The 17,893-nt window shown below is 41.8% G+C and overlaps 1 protein-coding gene across 1 annotated transcript; it reads right to left on the bottom strand.

Annotated features, from left to right (window-relative positions):
- Positions 1 to 4,487: 4,487 nt before the first annotated feature.
- Positions 4,488 to 7,300, bottom strand: lbx1b (ladybird homeobox 1b). Its single transcript, XM_079999763.1, has 2 exons — positions 6,513 to 7,300; positions 4,488 to 5,887 (listed from the first exon to the last, which is right to left on the bottom strand). Exons 1-2 carry the CDS (start codon positions 6,835 to 6,837, stop codon positions 5,394 to 5,396), a joined length of 819 nt encoding a protein of 272 aa, XP_079855889.1. The 5' UTR covers positions 6,838 to 7,300; the 3' UTR covers positions 4,488 to 5,393.
- Between the last annotated feature and the right edge of the window lie 10,593 nt (positions 7,301 to 17,893).

The raw sequence follows: 17,893 nt of genomic DNA, 5'->3' as shown, positions 1-17,893 counted from the left end.
AGGTCGGTGGGAAAATGTTGGCGAGGACTAAAGCTGCGCAATCGTGCGCAGCGCGCAGCGCAGGAAAGCGTTTTAGTGTACAATATCCAATGAGTCCGGGAACCTGGGTTATTATGATTAGAATTTATATGTTTCCAACAAATAACGGGTTAAAACGTATCCATCTATCTATCTATCTGTCTGTCTGTCTGTCTGTCTGTCTGTCTGTCTGTCTGTCTGTCTGTCTGTCTATCTATCTATCTGTCTGTCTGTCTATCTATCTATCTATCTATCTATCTATCTATCTGTCTGTCTGTCTGTCTATCTATCTATCTGTCTATCTATCTGTCTGTCTATCTGTCTGTCTGTCTGTCTATCTATCTATCTATCTGTCTATCTGTCTATCTGTCTGTCTGTCTGTCTATCTATCTATCTATCTGTCTGTCTGTCTGTCTGTCTGTCTGTCTATCTATCTATCTGTCTATCTGTCTGTCTATCTGTCTATCTGTCTATCTATCTATCTATCTATCTATCTATCTATCTATCTATCTATCTATCTATCTATCTATCTATCTATCTATCTATCTATCTATCTGTCCGTCCATCCTTGGCCCCTCTGTCCGCCTGTCTCTGTGTGTGTTTGTGTTTATACATATATCATGAACTTGTACGAAGCATTACTGATGTGTTTACATGTTAATCATTTGTGGCAGTCTCTTTTCCAATCTGCTGGAGTATACTTCATCAGCTGAATTTTAGGGAAATTGAAAACGTTCAAAAAATGACATAACTGGAAAGGAGGTTGCCAACGCTCCTCTCTGACAGAGTGCGGTTAGATTTCCTGTTAATGTGACCAATGAATTTGTCACTTTCCGGTCTGAGCTTGAACAATAATCAATTGGAGTTCAAGGCTATAAATCACACTGTAAAATACCTGCATATTGGTCCCCCCCATCCCTGTTAATCAAGTAAACAAAATATGCATGGCAATTACTACAGGACCATTTATCACAAGGCTATAATTGTTAATTAAATGTTATTTATAGATAATTCTACTTTTGTAATTAACACACACGCACGCACGCACGCACGCACACCCACGCACACAGCTCATTGGATTGCCTTGTCGTGCATTTTCGTGAACGCACCGCCAGGTGTCTCCACGTCTCTTCTGGTGACGGTTCGCAGAAGCGGTTCAGCCATTTGATAATTCACAATTTGCAGCTTCCAGTCAGTGATAAATTGTGCATTAATTGACAATATGGTTTATTGCGACGATTTATTACGTTCTTATCCCACCAAAAAAAAAGAAAAAAAACCCGACATATAAGCATGAGATACAAAACATAACATTGAAAAAACCGGACAGCTACCTTCCATGTCTTTAACGGGAATATAGAGTGAAAATGTATTCATAGGGTTGGTCGTAGACCTATACAATTTTTTTTTCCCAATGTATGTTGTCTTAAAGACTTATAGATCCTAGATCATGTCAATGATCAACTATAATTTGATTAATATGCAAATTTGCATCAAACTGTTCCATTTGAGCCTCCAGCACAGGCTAATTAATCAACAGTTAAAGGAAATTAATACATACATCAATTTTGTCAGGGACATGCTTAGTTCAATCGTCCGTAAAATTGAAGTTTGAAGTATTAACTGGCTCCACAGAAAGGCCATGATTAAAACTCCACAATTCTCCTCATTTACAGACAGACACCGATTTTATTCACGGCAAATGTAATGTGATGCATATGGTGTCTACTGACATATTCATATAGGATATTATAATTATGATGATGATGATGATGATAATAATAATGATGATGATGATAAAAATAATATCAATAATAATGATTATAATAACAAAAATGATAACAATAATAATTACTATTATGATAATAATTGTAATAATAATAATAATAATAATTATTATTATTATTATTGTTATTATTATTATTATTATTATTATTATTATTATTAAAATAATAATAATAATAATAACAATAATAATAATAATTTATTTTTGTTGTTATTAATATTAGAAAATGAAATTAAATACAAGTGATATTTATTATTATTATTATTATTATTATTATTATTATTATTATTATTATTATTATGTCCTAGCTATTTGAATGGTATAATTTGAGAGACGATGTTTATACATATAACTCTGTAGCCTATGATTTTACCTATAGGAATTAAAGTTAGTAGCCTATTAATATAGGGTTACTGTAAGCGTTAAGATGACTGCTATTTCTTGCGTTCCTGTAAGTTAATTGTTCAAGTATCAGTAATAAAAATTGTATTGTTAACGTTATTTTGCATTCATGGCCATGTCATTTTTCCCTTTCCGAAAAATAAGTGCTTGAGTGTTCCAGAATGCTTAAGTGGTGCTCCACTTTTTCTTTTCACTTGAGGCTTCGCACTGTTTTACACACACAAAAAAAGCCATAGTAAAAGAAATAGACAGTCAGATGAAGAGAGTTCAGAAGGGGGAGGAGAAGGGATGAAAAAAAGAGAGGGGTGGCCCCATTGTTTCGGCAGGGACTCATGCATCAAACTTCAATTTTCCGGACGATTGAAGTATAGTGATTTTTTCCATCTTGAGCTGAAATAGTGAAATACACTTAAAGCGGCCGGATTAATTACCAGGAAGTGGTCTCTCAGACTCTGGTTGACAAGTCCTCATAAAATAAGCAAGTGAAATCCATAAACATCTCCTCCCTTAACACCCTCTCCCATCATAAATACGGTTTATTCAGAATAGGCTTCAGACCATTGGCAGAGGAGTAAATGATAAGATGCAGAGAGCGAATCCTTTTTTTTTTTAAAACAACACACAAACATACATAGGCGCACGCACGCACTCACGCACACGCACATACGCGCATTCAGACGCGCGCACACACCCGCGTCCGTGTGTACGTGGGTGTGTGGATGAATTTACACGTTTGTTTGTGAATGTATCAGGGCGTATCGAAAGTCTCTTTAAAATGTTGGTTGAATGTGGCCCAATATAATGAAAATAAATTTGACTACCAAACCTAATTTTCGGTGCATATTCGGGATTTTAACCATTTTTTTAAACCTGATTACTAGAATTAAGTGAATAGAATTTGTGCTTTTGTTTTGTATTTTTATTAAACGTGCATTATTTCCCACTTCTTACTTAATGTGGTATTTTGACATTTTAAACACAACATCAAATGTGTACAAATGTTCACAATTGTGATCAAACTCTGTGTGTATTGGCTGTTATTCATTATGATATACCCCAGCAAACTCAAATGGCTTCTATGCCCAGTAGTTTGAAGTTTTTTTTCTTCTGAAAAACAAAACAACAAAACAACGACAAAAAAACCCAGAACGCCCGCTTAGCAGCGTTTCTTTCAAAAAGCAGCGCTGGACGGGAGGTTGCCTGTTTTCCTTTTTTAGACACTCTTTCTCACATCATCATGTTTTCAGCTTCATTAAACTCCTTAAAGACAAAAGAAATAAAGAGAATGCAGATAAAAGAGATGGGAAGAAAACAAACAAAGGGCTCTAACCAGACTTTGGCATAAATGTCACAGTCTAAACTCTTTATGGGTCCCCACTTAACATAAAAAAAAAAAACTTTCACCAAAATGTGCGGCATTTCTCGCTTAGAAAAGGGTTCTTGGACAGAAGTCAAACATATTATTCCGGGGCTAAAAAGCGGAGAAAGACAAGCGGCTCACAAAACAGCCAGTTTCATTGTAATTCATTGACTTGTTCAAAGTGCCAGGCAGAGAAAAGGGCCAGACATTAATAGCCGCAGATGCCCTGGTGAAGCCAGAGTCTATGTATGTATTATGGTCTTTGTTCGCCCTGAGTTAAACAGTTTAAAAGGAGGGTTAACTCAATCCATCAAATTGTCTGAAAGTGTGAGGAAAATTCAAAAACCATATGGGCTCCAAACGTTCGCGTCCTTTTTGTGCGGTGGGACACACTTGTCTCAGTATGGCTGCCTGCGGGAGGCAGGCCATGCTCCATTGTGACTTGTCACATCAGGGAACGCTGCTCATTTGTCCCCACTTTTCATGCTTTACGCTCAAAATTATGGCCCGGTCCCGCAGAACAAAAAAGGTCTATAAAGGCTGGGAGAAACTGGCCCAAAACTCTGTGTTTTTTTGTGGCATCCTCGTCCTTTTTACTCCCGGGACCAGATTTGTGTTTCTCACATAAATTTCGCCCCGAATGGAGAAGCGCGTCGCAGGGTCAAGAAGCCACTAAACGCATTTACAATTTAAAAGACTTCAGATCCAGAGCCACGAAAAAAAAAAAAAATGCGAGGCCATCCTATTGGAAAGCAGCACAATTGCACAAAAAAAAAACATTTCTAAACGGAAAGCGAATGACTAAATAGACCACGGAGGGCGGCCAGTACGCTTGGTGAAATGCTGGTGTTATCCAATATATTTTATCAATATACAATTAGTAAAATATTCAGTTAGTTAGTCCAATAATTACAACATCAGTGAAATATCCAGAAAAGCCATTTTATTCCCATAGTATACACATTACATTCTGTGCATTGGTTTTCAAATACTGTCCTGATTTGAGAAAGGCACTTACAGGTGTAAAAAACATAACAAATTTATAATTGTAAGTCTATTGTATCCAAATAAAAAAAAAAATCTAAAAGTAGCTTTCAAAATCACTTCATATCAATTTGTTGTTGTTATTTTTTATTTTTTATTTTTTTTTCCACCATCGCCGGAGCATTTCAAAATTAAAAACGCACAGCTTGATCTTTTGAGTTTGCCTTTTCCGATCATGCACAAGGACGCCTTATGAATTGAAGTCCCACGTGGGATAATAAAGAAGGGCCCGCAGTGAGGCGACGGCATGGACACCTGGCTCAACCAAACAGAATATAATTTAAAAAGTAAAATAAATAGAACAATTAACACAAATTAAACCATGCATTCACCATGCAAAACGTTATGGCATTTTGGCGCACTTGTGTGAATAGTGAGGAAGCAACGAAAACCTGAACGCGTGTGTGCGTGCGTGCGTGCGTGTGTGTGTGTGCGTGCGTGTGTGCGTGCGCGAGACAGATAGCGCGCGGTGGCGATCGCGTAATGGGAAAAATATTTTTTTCGCGTCATTTTAGACGATATTGCTTCGATTGCAAAACAAAGAGGGTCACACTTTGCTAATGAGTACATCGTAAAATACCATATTGTTGTGTTCATGCGTCACTATGAGGAGGCCTACTCGTGCCGGTAGAGAAGTCGTCGCAGTTTGGCGCGTGGTGCGGTATTTGTTTTGTGTGTTTTCGTGTCATTTTCAGTCTTTTTGTTGTTGTTGTTGTTGTTGTTGTTGTTGTTGTTGCTGCTGCTGCTGCTGTTGCTGTGTCCTCCCGGCGCGCACCGGCGCCATCAGTCGTCCACGTCAATCTCCACGTCCTCGTCCTCCGAGCACTCCTTGCTGGTGGTGCGGTCCGAGAACGGCGACGCGGGGGACATGCGCAGTTTGTGGGCGAGATTGCGCTCCCGGTGGCCGCCGCCGCCGCGCTCCGGGGAGGCCGCGCGCGAGTGGCCCAGCGTGCCGTTGGCGCACTTCTCGAGGTCCGCCAGCTTGGCCAGCTTCTCCAGCGGCACCTGGCCCACGGCCTTGGCCGACTCCACGTCGGCCTTCATCTCCTCCAGGTCCCGCTTCAGCTTGGCGCGCCGGTTCTGGAACCACGTGATCACCTGCGCGTTGGTCAGGCCGAGCTGCTGCGCGATCTGGTCCCGGTCCGCGGGGGACAGGTACTTCTGGTACAGGAAGCGCTTTTCCAGCTCGTAGATTTGGTGGTTGGTGAACGCCGTCCGGGACTTCCGACGCTTCTTTGGGTTGTTTCTCTGGCCGAACAGCGTCATGCCGTCCCTGCCTGTGGAGCCCACATATTCAAAAAAAAAAAAAAAAAAGGGAAAGGCTGCGTGTAAATAACAGAACGGCTTGTTTTTAGGTGTGTATAGACCTGATTTAAACTCCACTTCGAAGCCTTATGCTTCGTATTTACATGTTTTTATTCTTATTTGTTTTGATTTAATGTATGTTATGTATGGTGTTTCCATTAATTTATGTAAAGCACTTTGAATTGTCCTTGTGTGTCAAATGTGCTCCCAAAAAAACATGCCCTGCCTATAGCGTCCATTTGCTTACGTCTATTTTGGGGGGGCTATAGGCCTACAATCGGCAAGCCTAACCATTTATTTTGAAATAATACACATTTTACAATTAGATATTACATTTATTGCATTTTTTTTTAGAAATTCTTATTTTGCATTCGGCCCCAGTCAACGAAAAACAGTGCTACAAAACACTGTTTTAAAATAACGTTCCCAACTTATATTAAGCAATAAGCATATACCTATTCGTTAAATAAATGTACATGGAAACGTGAGCCTCGCAGATATACTAATAGTTGAATTGGAATTTTATATAACAAACATATATGAGCATGAGGGTAAAATCAAAATATATTGATTGTAATCAATAAATTGGGGATTTACCTTCCGCCGCCTGCAGCACGCTGACCTCGAGGCCCTTGAACGTCTTGCTGGCCAGCTCCTCCAGGGCGCACAGCGGCGAAGTCTGGTTGAGGAGCGCCCGGCCGGACAGGGGGATGCCGGACGACCGGTGCTTCTCGGAGGACGAAATCAGATGTGCCGTCCCGCAGATGGTGTAACTTCGCTTCACGGAGGGTTTGTTCAAAATATCCTCAATGCTGAACGGAGTCAGCGGCTTGTTGGAGTTGGCAGGTGGGGGCAGGTGGTCCAGGGGACTTCTCCTCCTGCTCTCGACCGCGTCACATTTGGCCACTTCTTTGGATGTCATCGTGGGTGACCGTTACGCACACTTACTTTGTTGATGTATCAATGGTGGAAAAACAACAATAATATATATATATACATATGTATATATATATATGTATATATATATATATATATATATACATATATATATATATATATATATATAAAAAACAAACTAAAACCGCATAGCAAGGTCTAACAGGCTGCGGCGAGGGCAAGAAAACGTGTTATTCCGATATGGGATGTCTTGGATGGATCGTCCCCAGATGAGGAGCCCGTCTGGGGGAGTGGGATGCCTCCGTGGAAATGGCGTGTCCGTAGTCCCGACGAGTTGCGGGAACTGCCGATTACTAACAAGTTATCATTGATTGGGATGTAATCAATTACCTCCGGTGGCAGTTTCGCCCTCTCCCTCTCCCTCGCTCGCTCTTTGACCGCGTCGCAGTCCAGCGCGGGGCTTTTGCGAGCGGGGGTGTCCCGTTAATTAGGACGCATGGCTGGAAGGAGGAGGAGCCGCAGGAATCACGGCGCTCCGTGCGCTCGTATCGTCTCGGCTCTCATTTAGTTGTGCGGCGAGACACCGGAATTGGGTGCGTGCTCCGTGAATCGGGGCCAGAGGGGAAAAATGAAGTCAGAAAGTCAGAGGGAGAGGGGGAGAGGGAGAGAGAGAGAGAGAGAGAGGGGATGGTTGTCATTGGGATCTTATTATGTATAAGTAAAATAATCTTCACCAGCTCAATGAATGTATTTTAATTTATTTCAATTTTTTTTTTTAACCATACGTTACAATTCGCGTTTAGAGGTAAATCAATGGTGATGCAATGTTAAAGATAATCTATTTTCCCCCATCGAAAGCGATGGGTGATGCTTTGTTTTTGGGGAGGCGATGCAGAGATGGTCCACGTACATCAGCTCCATGACGATCCCCGGGCAGCATCACCACAAACGGGAGCGTGGCTTAGGCTCAGATGAAAAGGTTTTTTTTTTTTTTTTGGACAGAATCGACAAGATATTTCGCCTCCGCGTTAAATTTTTTTTGTGACGTCAAAAATCGCCAACAGGCTTTTGCATAGGAAAATAAACAAATCGAGCAAACTCGTTTCGCTCGATCTGGATTCGGGATCGGAAGATACTTTTCAATCAAAAAAATAATAATTTATAATTTAATATATATTTTTTTAAATACATATATATTTCACTGAAATAAATTTTAGCATTTGTTTTAAATATTAAGTTCACATTAAAATAGAAATTTAAATTTTTTTTATCCACAAGCTGCTACTTCTGCTGTTGCTGAAGAATAATGAAAACATTTTTATAATAACAATACTACTACTACTACTACTACTACTACTACTACTACTACTACTACTACTACTAATAATAATAATAATAATAATAATAACAACAATACTACTACTAATAATAATAATAAGAAGAAGAATAACAATGATAAAAATAACAATTATTATTATTATTATTATTATTATTATTAGTAATAGTAGTAGTAGTAGTAGTAGTGGTGGTAGTAGTAGTAGTATTAACAGTAGTATAAGTACTGGTAGAAGTAGTGGTCGTATTAGTAATAATGATAGTAGTAGTGGTAGTTAAATCATTAGTTATATGAATATGGGTGTCGCTGTAATATTATTATTATTACTAGACCCACTAATAATACTAATAACTACTACTAATACTACTACTATTACTAATACTACTATTACAACTACTACTAATACTACTAATACTACTACTACAACTACTACTACTACTAATAATAATAATAATAATAATAATGATGACAATAATAATTATAATGATGATGATGATGATGATGATTATAATAATAATAATTATAATAATAATTATAATAATGATGATGATGATGATGATAATAATAATAATAATAATAATACCGTGCAGTGGCTAGGTACAGTTTATCGGAATATTTTTAATCACTGATGATAATTGATGAGAACGATGCTCTGTCAGGAGAGAGAGAGAGAGAGAGAGAGAGAGAAGGGGAAGAGGGTGAGGGGAGTGGGGCTTTGATGATGGCAGCTTGAAATAATCTTTTTATATCCAAATAATTAATCGGAATGTTGCATACATATCTAAACGCCATATTAAAACACGATTCAAAGGCTTAACTAAACTGATCCGCGCCTCACTCTAATATATTATTACAATAACTTTGTCATTAATGCACTGATATATAGAGAGAAGGAACCCACATAACCCGAAATATTATTGACGCATCAGTAATAACGCCCTTTAAGAATACGATAATAATACGAGAAACGAAAGCCAACAGGAATGAGAAATAAAACGAAAAACAACGACAGATACAGATACAGGGACACAACTTGTCAACGAAACAAACAACTAAAACCCCCCAACATTTATCATTATTTCTGTGTATATATCGGCTACCGGTGGATACGAAGGTATGGGGACGAATTGTCAATGTGGTTCTCGACCATTATGGCATTAAAATGCCAATCAAAGGTCTTGCAATTTATTAAAGGTCAGAGAGAGGCACACAAAAATGAATATTTGCAAAGCACAACAAAGCAATAAAACAATAGGTTCATTTGACAGTATAAAATAATTGAACAAAATTTGCAGAGAAAAACAAATACTGCTACTACTATTACTACTACTTCTACTTCTACTTCTACTACTACTACTACTACTAATAATAATGATAATGATAATGATTATGATTATGATTATGATAATGATAATGATAATAATTATTATAATAATTATTATAATCAAATAATAATAATAATAATAATAAATATAATAATAATAATAATAATAATAATAATAACACCGAAATAATAATATGAACCAAAACATGGAGAAATTTGGTGAAAATGTCAATATGTAATAATATTTGAATATGTGTAATATGTCAACAAGAGCTTCCAAGCAGTGCACCCCGAGCTGGACAGTCAGTCAAATTTAATACTTGCATTGGAGAACTGTTTGAAAGTACATAAAATAGCAGAAACTCTGCCCAACAGGCTTTATTATGGTAACCAGACAATGGTTGTACACAGGCCAATATATGCCATGCAACACAATACATAATAAAACCAAAAAAGGGATATAGAAAAGGACATGATGCAACACCTTTATTCCTTTGCCTTATTTAGAAACGAACATCTCTTAGATATTGTGATTAAGCAGGATCTATTTTCTTTTTTGGCTGGGCAAGCTAATGCGCCTGTCTGTTTATTAAAGACAGATATTTGTGGCGGTGTGTCCTCATCTGTGTTTCCTGCTTGCCAAGGTCAACAACATGCCTTTCTTTAGCAAGGAAACATAATCTCTTAAGCTACTAGATTGTAAGGGGAAATTCCTGTCAAGGTATAGTAGCTGACACATCATTGATTTAAGATCATGGCATTCAATCTCTATTTTAGACAAAGTGAGTGGAAACAAATTGTCTGTATATATTTCACACCAAAGTCTGACATCAATCACTCTCACAGTCAACTTTTCGTTTGCTGGATATTGCTCATAGACACTGTGGATAATACTCAATAAATACTTACAGTTGATTAAAAATGTTTTATTATATCGCAGCTCTGCAGCAGCAAAATAAGTTAGTTGTTGGTCCGACACAATGGTCGAGTTTCTCTACAAGTAGGCTTGCTACTCCGTCACTGCTTGTCTCAGATGTTGCTGGACACAAGTGCTCCCTTTTTTGCAACCAGGTGTTGATTTAGACCCTGCAAGCAGCGGCCTCTTAGCTTAAAGTGCCATTCTACAATATGTGTTATTAAGCCCATACTAGAGACACAGTTCTCAGCGCTGGCTTAGACTCTGATCAGACAGCTGCAGGGGAAACTATCCTCATTGTAGACGTTTTGTGAGACCCCAAGGTCCCCAAGCCCCCCCCCCCCCCGTCCACCCCGTCCCAAAGGCCTGTTATCTCAGATAACACCAGATATAGATAGTAGAAGCCTGTCCAGTTTGTATCTCACTGCTTAAGACGGGTACTGAATAAACCACATGTCATTAGCAGGGGTCAGTCTCTCCGGCGTCTTATTGGACACGGCGGTAATGAGAGGCGAACCGGTTGGAGGAGAGAGGATTAATCAAGCAGCCGGCTCTCAGGAGAGGCAGCCACATCTTATGTGACAATGTAATAACAGGCCACTGACAAATCCCTGATGGAGCGGCTCCTCTCGCTTGCAACGCCTGGTCTGTGCTGCTGGAGCACATCATCTTACCAAATAAAGTTGTAGTTTTGGAGCAAAGAAAGACTGTGTTGATCAACAAATTAAAAATTTAGAAAGCAAACTACGCCTTTTCCTCATTGCTCTATTACCAATGGTTAGAATAGCTCAGTTTCATTAACATTTAAATCAAAAACACAAATAAACTCAACATCCAAATCATCCATAATTGCCCTTTTGTTTAACTGAAAAGATTTACATACCAATTAAAGGGTTAATTGTTAAATTTTTCTTTTACGGTTTAATTTTGCAATGCTGACAAAAGAAAAACCCTTGAAATCCAAATCAAGCACAGTCAGTAAAGTTAGTCAACACATTCCCATGCAAGGAGAATGAAAACAGGTGCAGCCGCCGAAGAAACACTAGAAGCACAGAGCTGCTCCGTAGGGAGTACATCTCCTTAAAGAACCATTTTCATGGTTCCTTGGCTTTAGTAATACAAGATATACCTTTACTGCTGCATGAGACCGCTGTGTCAGGATACTTTAAAGAACATCAACCAATAAATGGTTTGACAGCGTGTTTTCGATGCTAAAAGTGTTAACATTGATTTAATTATGATGAACTAAATGAAATTAAATATTTCCTGTCCGATATTTAGTGATATAGTTGCATAACAGCAGTAAACAACCTAGTGGCGCTAATGTGGTTTTGGGCTTTTGCTAAAACAGGCTGTCTGCAGTGCAACTGAACACTGTACATCATTTACAGAATATACCATCAAATACAGGCTGATGGAAGCCATGCTTTATCTAACAACTATATATATTAAAAAAAAATATATATATAAGGTGAAGGAGTATATTTACTGGTATTTATTAATAAAACAATCATGTCCATGTGTATTGTATAAAGAGTCCTATCCACATACACTATTATTGCCTATAACCGATCCCCAGTTGGTCCTTTGATCTGCCATGCCAAGGCACAGGACATACAGTATATCATACGTTATATAAATCTTCTTGTATTTTCACCCACATACTGCCATTAAAAAAAGAAAGTAGTCAGTGTTAGTAGGCTGTGTTGGTTAATGCTATTCACTGAAAACTGAAAGCAAAAGTCAATACATTTCTCCTTGCTAAAATGTAAAACAGCAATTGAAGAAAAAGAATGGCGAGACCAATAAAAACTAACAAATGCAAACACATTTTCTTTTAACTCTCGTTATCCAAAATGAGATAGTACTGAGTGTTTATGGTGATACGCCGAATGTTTAATGGATTACACAACGACTGACTTAATATATTTGAAGTCTAAGGTTCCATAATATTCAAACAGGTTGAAAAACGATTACATATTTTCAAAAAGCATTAACCAGCACCTGAAATCTACAGGTTTCGTCTAATTATACTGTATGTAGAAGGCGGAGCTGATAAATGCCCAGTGGGACGTCGCAGAGACGGGCCGCACGGGAACAAATTCATGCAGGTCAGCTGTTTGGTTTTTCCTTTTTTTTTGGCTGGTGGGGGGGGTTAACAATTGTCTTTCTTTCTTCCTTTCTTTCGTTCTTTCTTTCTTTCTTCCTTTCTTTCACTCCCACTCTCTTTTTTACTCACTATGAAATTAGTGAGCGATAACACACGCACGCACGCATGCAGACACACAGACATGTTGAGAGATGGCCTCAGTCTTTCAATTAGCTTGCAATTGCTTTCTTACAAGCCTGGCGTCTGGTGAGCTGGGCCTGCAGCAGATGCTGCTGTGGATGGGCCTGTTCATCTGCAGCCTGCAGACTGTATTGAATACTCATTAGGGTGGAGCTGACTATTCATGACAGAAGAACAGCCTTTGTGTGCAACTAAATCAGGCTTTCGTCATTCCCTTGCTCTCCATTGGGTTTGTAATGTAAAGGGCTTTTGTTTGTCGAGGGGGCGGCTGTGATCATCTATGTAAACAAACTGTAGCGTTTTGCTAAACGGCGTGTCGAAACGTCCCTGAGATCCGTCCGCTCTGCTTCGGGATTTTGTTTGCTCAAATCGCTCTCTAATAATTGCTCCCTAATTTCCACTGCATCCGGTTTAGGTTAAATGAGGTTCGATCCCGTGAGTGTGTGTGTGTGTGTGTGTGTGTGTGTGTGTGTGCGTGATGGAGGGCAAGGCAGAGAGAGAGAGAGAGAGAGAGAGAGAGAGAGAGAGAGAGAGAGTTACCCCCTTGGGCGGCGGAGCCACGAACAAATCTGTGGCATCAGTGGATGATTTGTCGACTCCCAGTGGGTCTGTTGATGAAGCATCTGGTAACCCTATGCAGAGGAATATGGTGGCTGCCGCGACCATACAGCAGCACACACACACAACCATATGCTGCTATTGTCATTACAATGAGCTTGGACAACATTCACTTTCACCCCCTTTCAGCAAAGACTATCAATACAAACCCCATGCAGAGGGGCCCAGGTCAAGTAGGAGACACACTACCAAGTGGCCCCTGACGCACACACACACACACACACACACGCACACACACACACACACACACACACACACACACACACAAAAAATGCACTCGCACGGGCACATGCACACACACACACACACACACACACACACACACACACACACACACACACACACTCACACACACACACACACACACACACACACACACACACACACACACGCACACACACACACACACACACACACACACAAACACACACACACATTAGGGGAGTCATGTATGTATACACCCTGCCTCTGCTCCCCCACCCCCTCTTCTCCCAAACCCCCCATGGGCTGGACTGAGGAAATGTGAATTAGCTTCATCAATGCAGAGGTTAACATTGCGCAAAGATGATGTTGACCCCTCGTTGTATTCTTGGTTTGATGTCTTTCTTAGGGCCAAGTGCTTATGAATAAAAATGGCAGTAGGAGAGGTTGACAAAGGGATTTGTCTGACTAATGCCAAAGGAAACTCCCCCAGGACAGGCTTGGTTAAACCCAATACCATTGAATCCCCCCTGCAGTATTATCAATCATGGAACGGCTCACACGGTGCTGTTTGTGTTATTTCCATAATTCTATCAGAATAGGCTTCATTTGTCTCTAATGAAGTGGAGCCTTTATAACATGAATGCGATGATTGCATAAATGAAACCGATCCCAGCCTACATATGTCGTGATATTTTAAATGTAATAAATCAACTAAAATGTAGACAAAGGAAAAGATGGTTGTGCTCTCTGCTTAAGTGAAACAAAATTCTTCAACCCACTCTGATGTGGACAAATATAAAAAAACACTTTCTCTCAAGTCAGCATTATGGATTAACCAGAATCAGCTTTAATTTTTACAACCGTTTTTCAGAGGATTTCAAAGCGTTTTCCGTAAAAAAAAAAAAAAGCGGTAATAAACAATCGGAAACCCGGGGCGAAAAAAGGTTGGGAGAGCTTTAAAACCTTTGACCCCGACGTAATTGAAAAACATGTCAACAGTGCTCCACACAATGAGGCCATTTTATCCAAGAAGTCTCCACAATTCAGAACGGCTTCTTTTATAGCGACGTCCAAGTCAATTTGGACAACTGACTCTTCTTACAATCTGTTCTGATTTAAGTGCCTGTGCCTTTTTACATGAAATGCGTTTCCAAGATTCTATACTCCGCTGGGGGGTCTTTATTCTAGTGAAAACTGTTTTTTTGGGGTTTTATTTGCCAGTAAAGAACCACCACCTCCAAAAATAAAAATTGAGGCACATTCTCGGTGTTGATACAGAGCCTATTACTCACACGCAAATATAACGATTTTAATTGGAATTTAAATACTCTTATTTGAGCGTGCCTTTTGTCCAGCGTGGCCGTGGGTATTATTCTTCTTAATATTGAAGGAGGAGAACGCTGCAGAGATGACACGAGCTATTCCTTATTCCAACGGAGCTCTTTAAAAATGAATGATAATAGGAACACACACAGCTATTTACTCGGTTTTAATGCCGTCGCGAATAGCGGGCGAGGCTCCCCACCTCTCTCCCGAAACGCCCCGAGCCTTTTAAACCTGAGGACTTGTTACACAGCAAATTGCGACGGCGCATTAAATATTGAAGAGTCCGGTCGAGGGGAGGAGGGAACCCGCCTGGCCGTGGCTATCCTGCTGATCGGAGGGGCACGGCAGCACCGCTTCAGACGCGCAGCCTCATCCGAGTTGGTTGAAACAATGCAATCGCATATTTTCATTCCCCTTTGTCTTGTCTGCCCCCCACCCACCCACCCCCACCCCCACCCCCGTCTTCTGTGCCGTGTACATTTTTTTTCCTCCGCCGATATCCGCTAGCCTCCCTCCCTCCTTCCCCCCTAACAGATGACTGTCGCCCTGAGGAGGAGGGACGCCGTTCATCCAGATCTGTGCCGCTTCCCGCCGTTTAAGGGCGAGCTAGCCTCGACCGAAGCCCCGCGCCCGCGTCCGCCGCTTTACGGGGCTTTGTTCGAGACGGCCCGCGTTATTCCCGCTCTTCCCCGATCCATCTTTCTGATATTTTCCGCCCGCCTTCACCACCGCGGCCCTCCCCCCTCGCGCTGAATTTCTTTTTCTTTCTCGGTCTCGCTGCCCTCTTTTACCTCCCCTTCCCCTGCTTAGCAATTGCATTTTTGTTCGTCACAGTATGTGCCCCCTCTCTCGCTCTCTCCCTCGCCCACTTCTTCCCGCTCTCTCCGTAAGAGAGGGGCCTTAGTCGAGGAGTCGGTGGCGTTGAGCCGAGGAGGACACACTCCACTTAGATAAATATCCCCATCGCTCTGAGCGGAGCCACAGAGATTTATTCGCCTGCCGAGCTGGCAGAAAATTGACTTGTTTCATGGGGGCAGGCTAGTGACGCATCAACACGAGAGAGAGAGAGAGAGAGAGAGAGAGAAAGAGAGAGAGAGAGAGAGAGAGAGAGAGAGAGAGAGCACGGGCCTAGGGAGGGAAGGAGCGATGAAAACAGGAAGGTGCGTGCAGAGGGGAGCGTCGGAAATCCGCGGGGGGGGGGGGCCACGCGGCGGCCTGGAGAGACGTGGTGAAAAAAGAGCGGAAAGGGTTAAACGATTTAGACAACAGGGGAGGGAGAAAAACGATAAAGAGAGATGAGCGAGGGAGGGAAAGAGAGTGATGTCCCTCCCCTTGTACCAGAGGATAAAGCCGGCGGGGTGGTGGAGCGGTGATGGGTGGGATCGTACAGCTGACGTTTATATAAGAGGATGTGGATGGAGCGGAGGAGAGCGCGCTCTGGCTCATTCCTCTCCGCTCTCTCTCTCTCTCTCTCTCTCGCTCTCTCTCTCTCTCTCTCGCTCTCTTTTCAACTTCCCCAAAACTCCACCTTGGCCTCGGTTTTCTCCCCCTTTTCCGATCCCTCCTTCCGCCCATCCTTCCTATTCCGTCCCTTCCCCTGCCTCTGGGCTGTCAAAAATACATTATTGGCCTGTATATCCTCCTTGAGATAAGGGGCATAACCTTCGGTGACTTGAGGCTGCGGCCCACAATGCATCACAGCGATATTGTCCGTTTCCTCACGGCTCCTCCAATGCAGCAGAGAGCAGATCCCTTAATAGAAAAACTCCCGTCTTCCTGCGCTATATATCGCAATCGTGCCAACACAGCAAGCAGAGAGCGGAGGAATACGGGCTCCCCTCGGTCTGCTCTGAGGAGGTTTATAAATGGGTGTGTGTGTGTGTGTGAGTGTGTGTCTGAGTGTGTGTGTGTGTGTGTGTGTCTGTGAGTGCACAGCAGTGCCAGTATGCTTGTATAGGGGTGGGTTTGCTCGCATGCGTGTGTGTGTGTGTGTGTGCGCGTGGGCGCGTGCATGTGTGTATGTCTGTGTGTATGTGTGTACTGGGAGCGATGGGGCGTGCAGGATTTCTGCTTGTATCAGCACCTGGACTGCACCAGGAGAGAGGTAGGCGAGGGAAGACGGGGAAACTGGCGAATGTGCGCGCGCGTGTGTGTGTTCGTGTTTTGTATGTATACGTGCGTGCGCGGGTGATGACGTGGGCGGGGCAGATAGGGCGGGGGGGCGGGGAGGGGGTTTAGGCATAATGTAGTCGTGTTGAAGCTAAAGGCTCATGTCAACCTTGGATAGCGACCCAGGATGATAATTTGAGTGGGGAATTAAGTCACCAATCAATGGTTAGACTCATGCTGAATCAGTGCTTTATTGAGAGAGGAAAACTCAATCATCTCACTGAGCGGGGGCGGAGGCGCGGCAGCGTTAGAATGCATTACTGTTGCGGGCGTTTTTTTAATACACATAACATCTCACTTCCTTCCGCTGGTGAAAAATGTAGTGATTACCGGGGGGACTGCCCATTGTTCTGACGGCTCATTACTCCAAAACCCCAATAGTCCGAAAAATGTTGAGTTAGAGATGATTAAGTTTAGGTATACGGTTAGAGATGGTTAGGGTTGGGGTTAGAGATGGTTAGGGTTAGGGTTAGGGTTATGGTAAGGGTTAGGGTGTCGTCCATTGGGACATTTTTCGGACTATTGGGGTTTTGGAATAAGGGGCCATCGGAACAACGGCATGGCACCGATTGCCGAGGGCAGTACCTAGGACGAGTTAGCGATTACCGTGTCAAGCCTCGACCTCTCCGGCTAGAAGGTTCCTCAAACCTTCCGAGTAATCTCAGTATAGTAGCGTGTGCAGTGTTGAAGTGCGCCCGCAGTAGCTTTCGATATTGCGCCCCGACCCGTCTCTGAGCTAACACAGCGTCAAGGTAAAACACCCCAGAACAAACAAGTGAAACACACACCACTTTCAAACGACCCCGGGTTTCCTTCAGGGTTTGTGTGTATAAATGTGTGCGTGCGGTGCATGCATGTGTGTGTGTGTGTGTGTGTGTGTGTGTGTGTGTGTGTGTGT

The sequence above is a fragment of the Zeus faber genome (assembly GCF_960531495.2).
Source record: "Zeus faber genome assembly, chromosome: 4".
In the NCBI taxonomy this organism is placed as follows: Eukaryota; Metazoa; Chordata; class Actinopteri; order Zeiformes; family Zeidae; genus Zeus; species Zeus faber.
The sequence above is the reverse complement of the archived record's forward strand: the minus strand, read 5'-3'. Positions and strand labels throughout refer to the sequence as shown.

Excerpts from the sequence above, each read along its gene's own strand:
- lbx1b (XM_079999763.1), bottom strand. The coding sequence starts at position 6,837 with ATGACATCCAAAGAAGTGGCCAAATGTGACGCGGTCGAGAGCAGGAGG. Across the intron at positions 5,888-6,512 it reads CGTGCTGCAGGCGGCGGAAG|GCAGGGACGGCATGACGCTG; the intron begins GTAAATCCCCAA and ends TGGGCTCCACAG.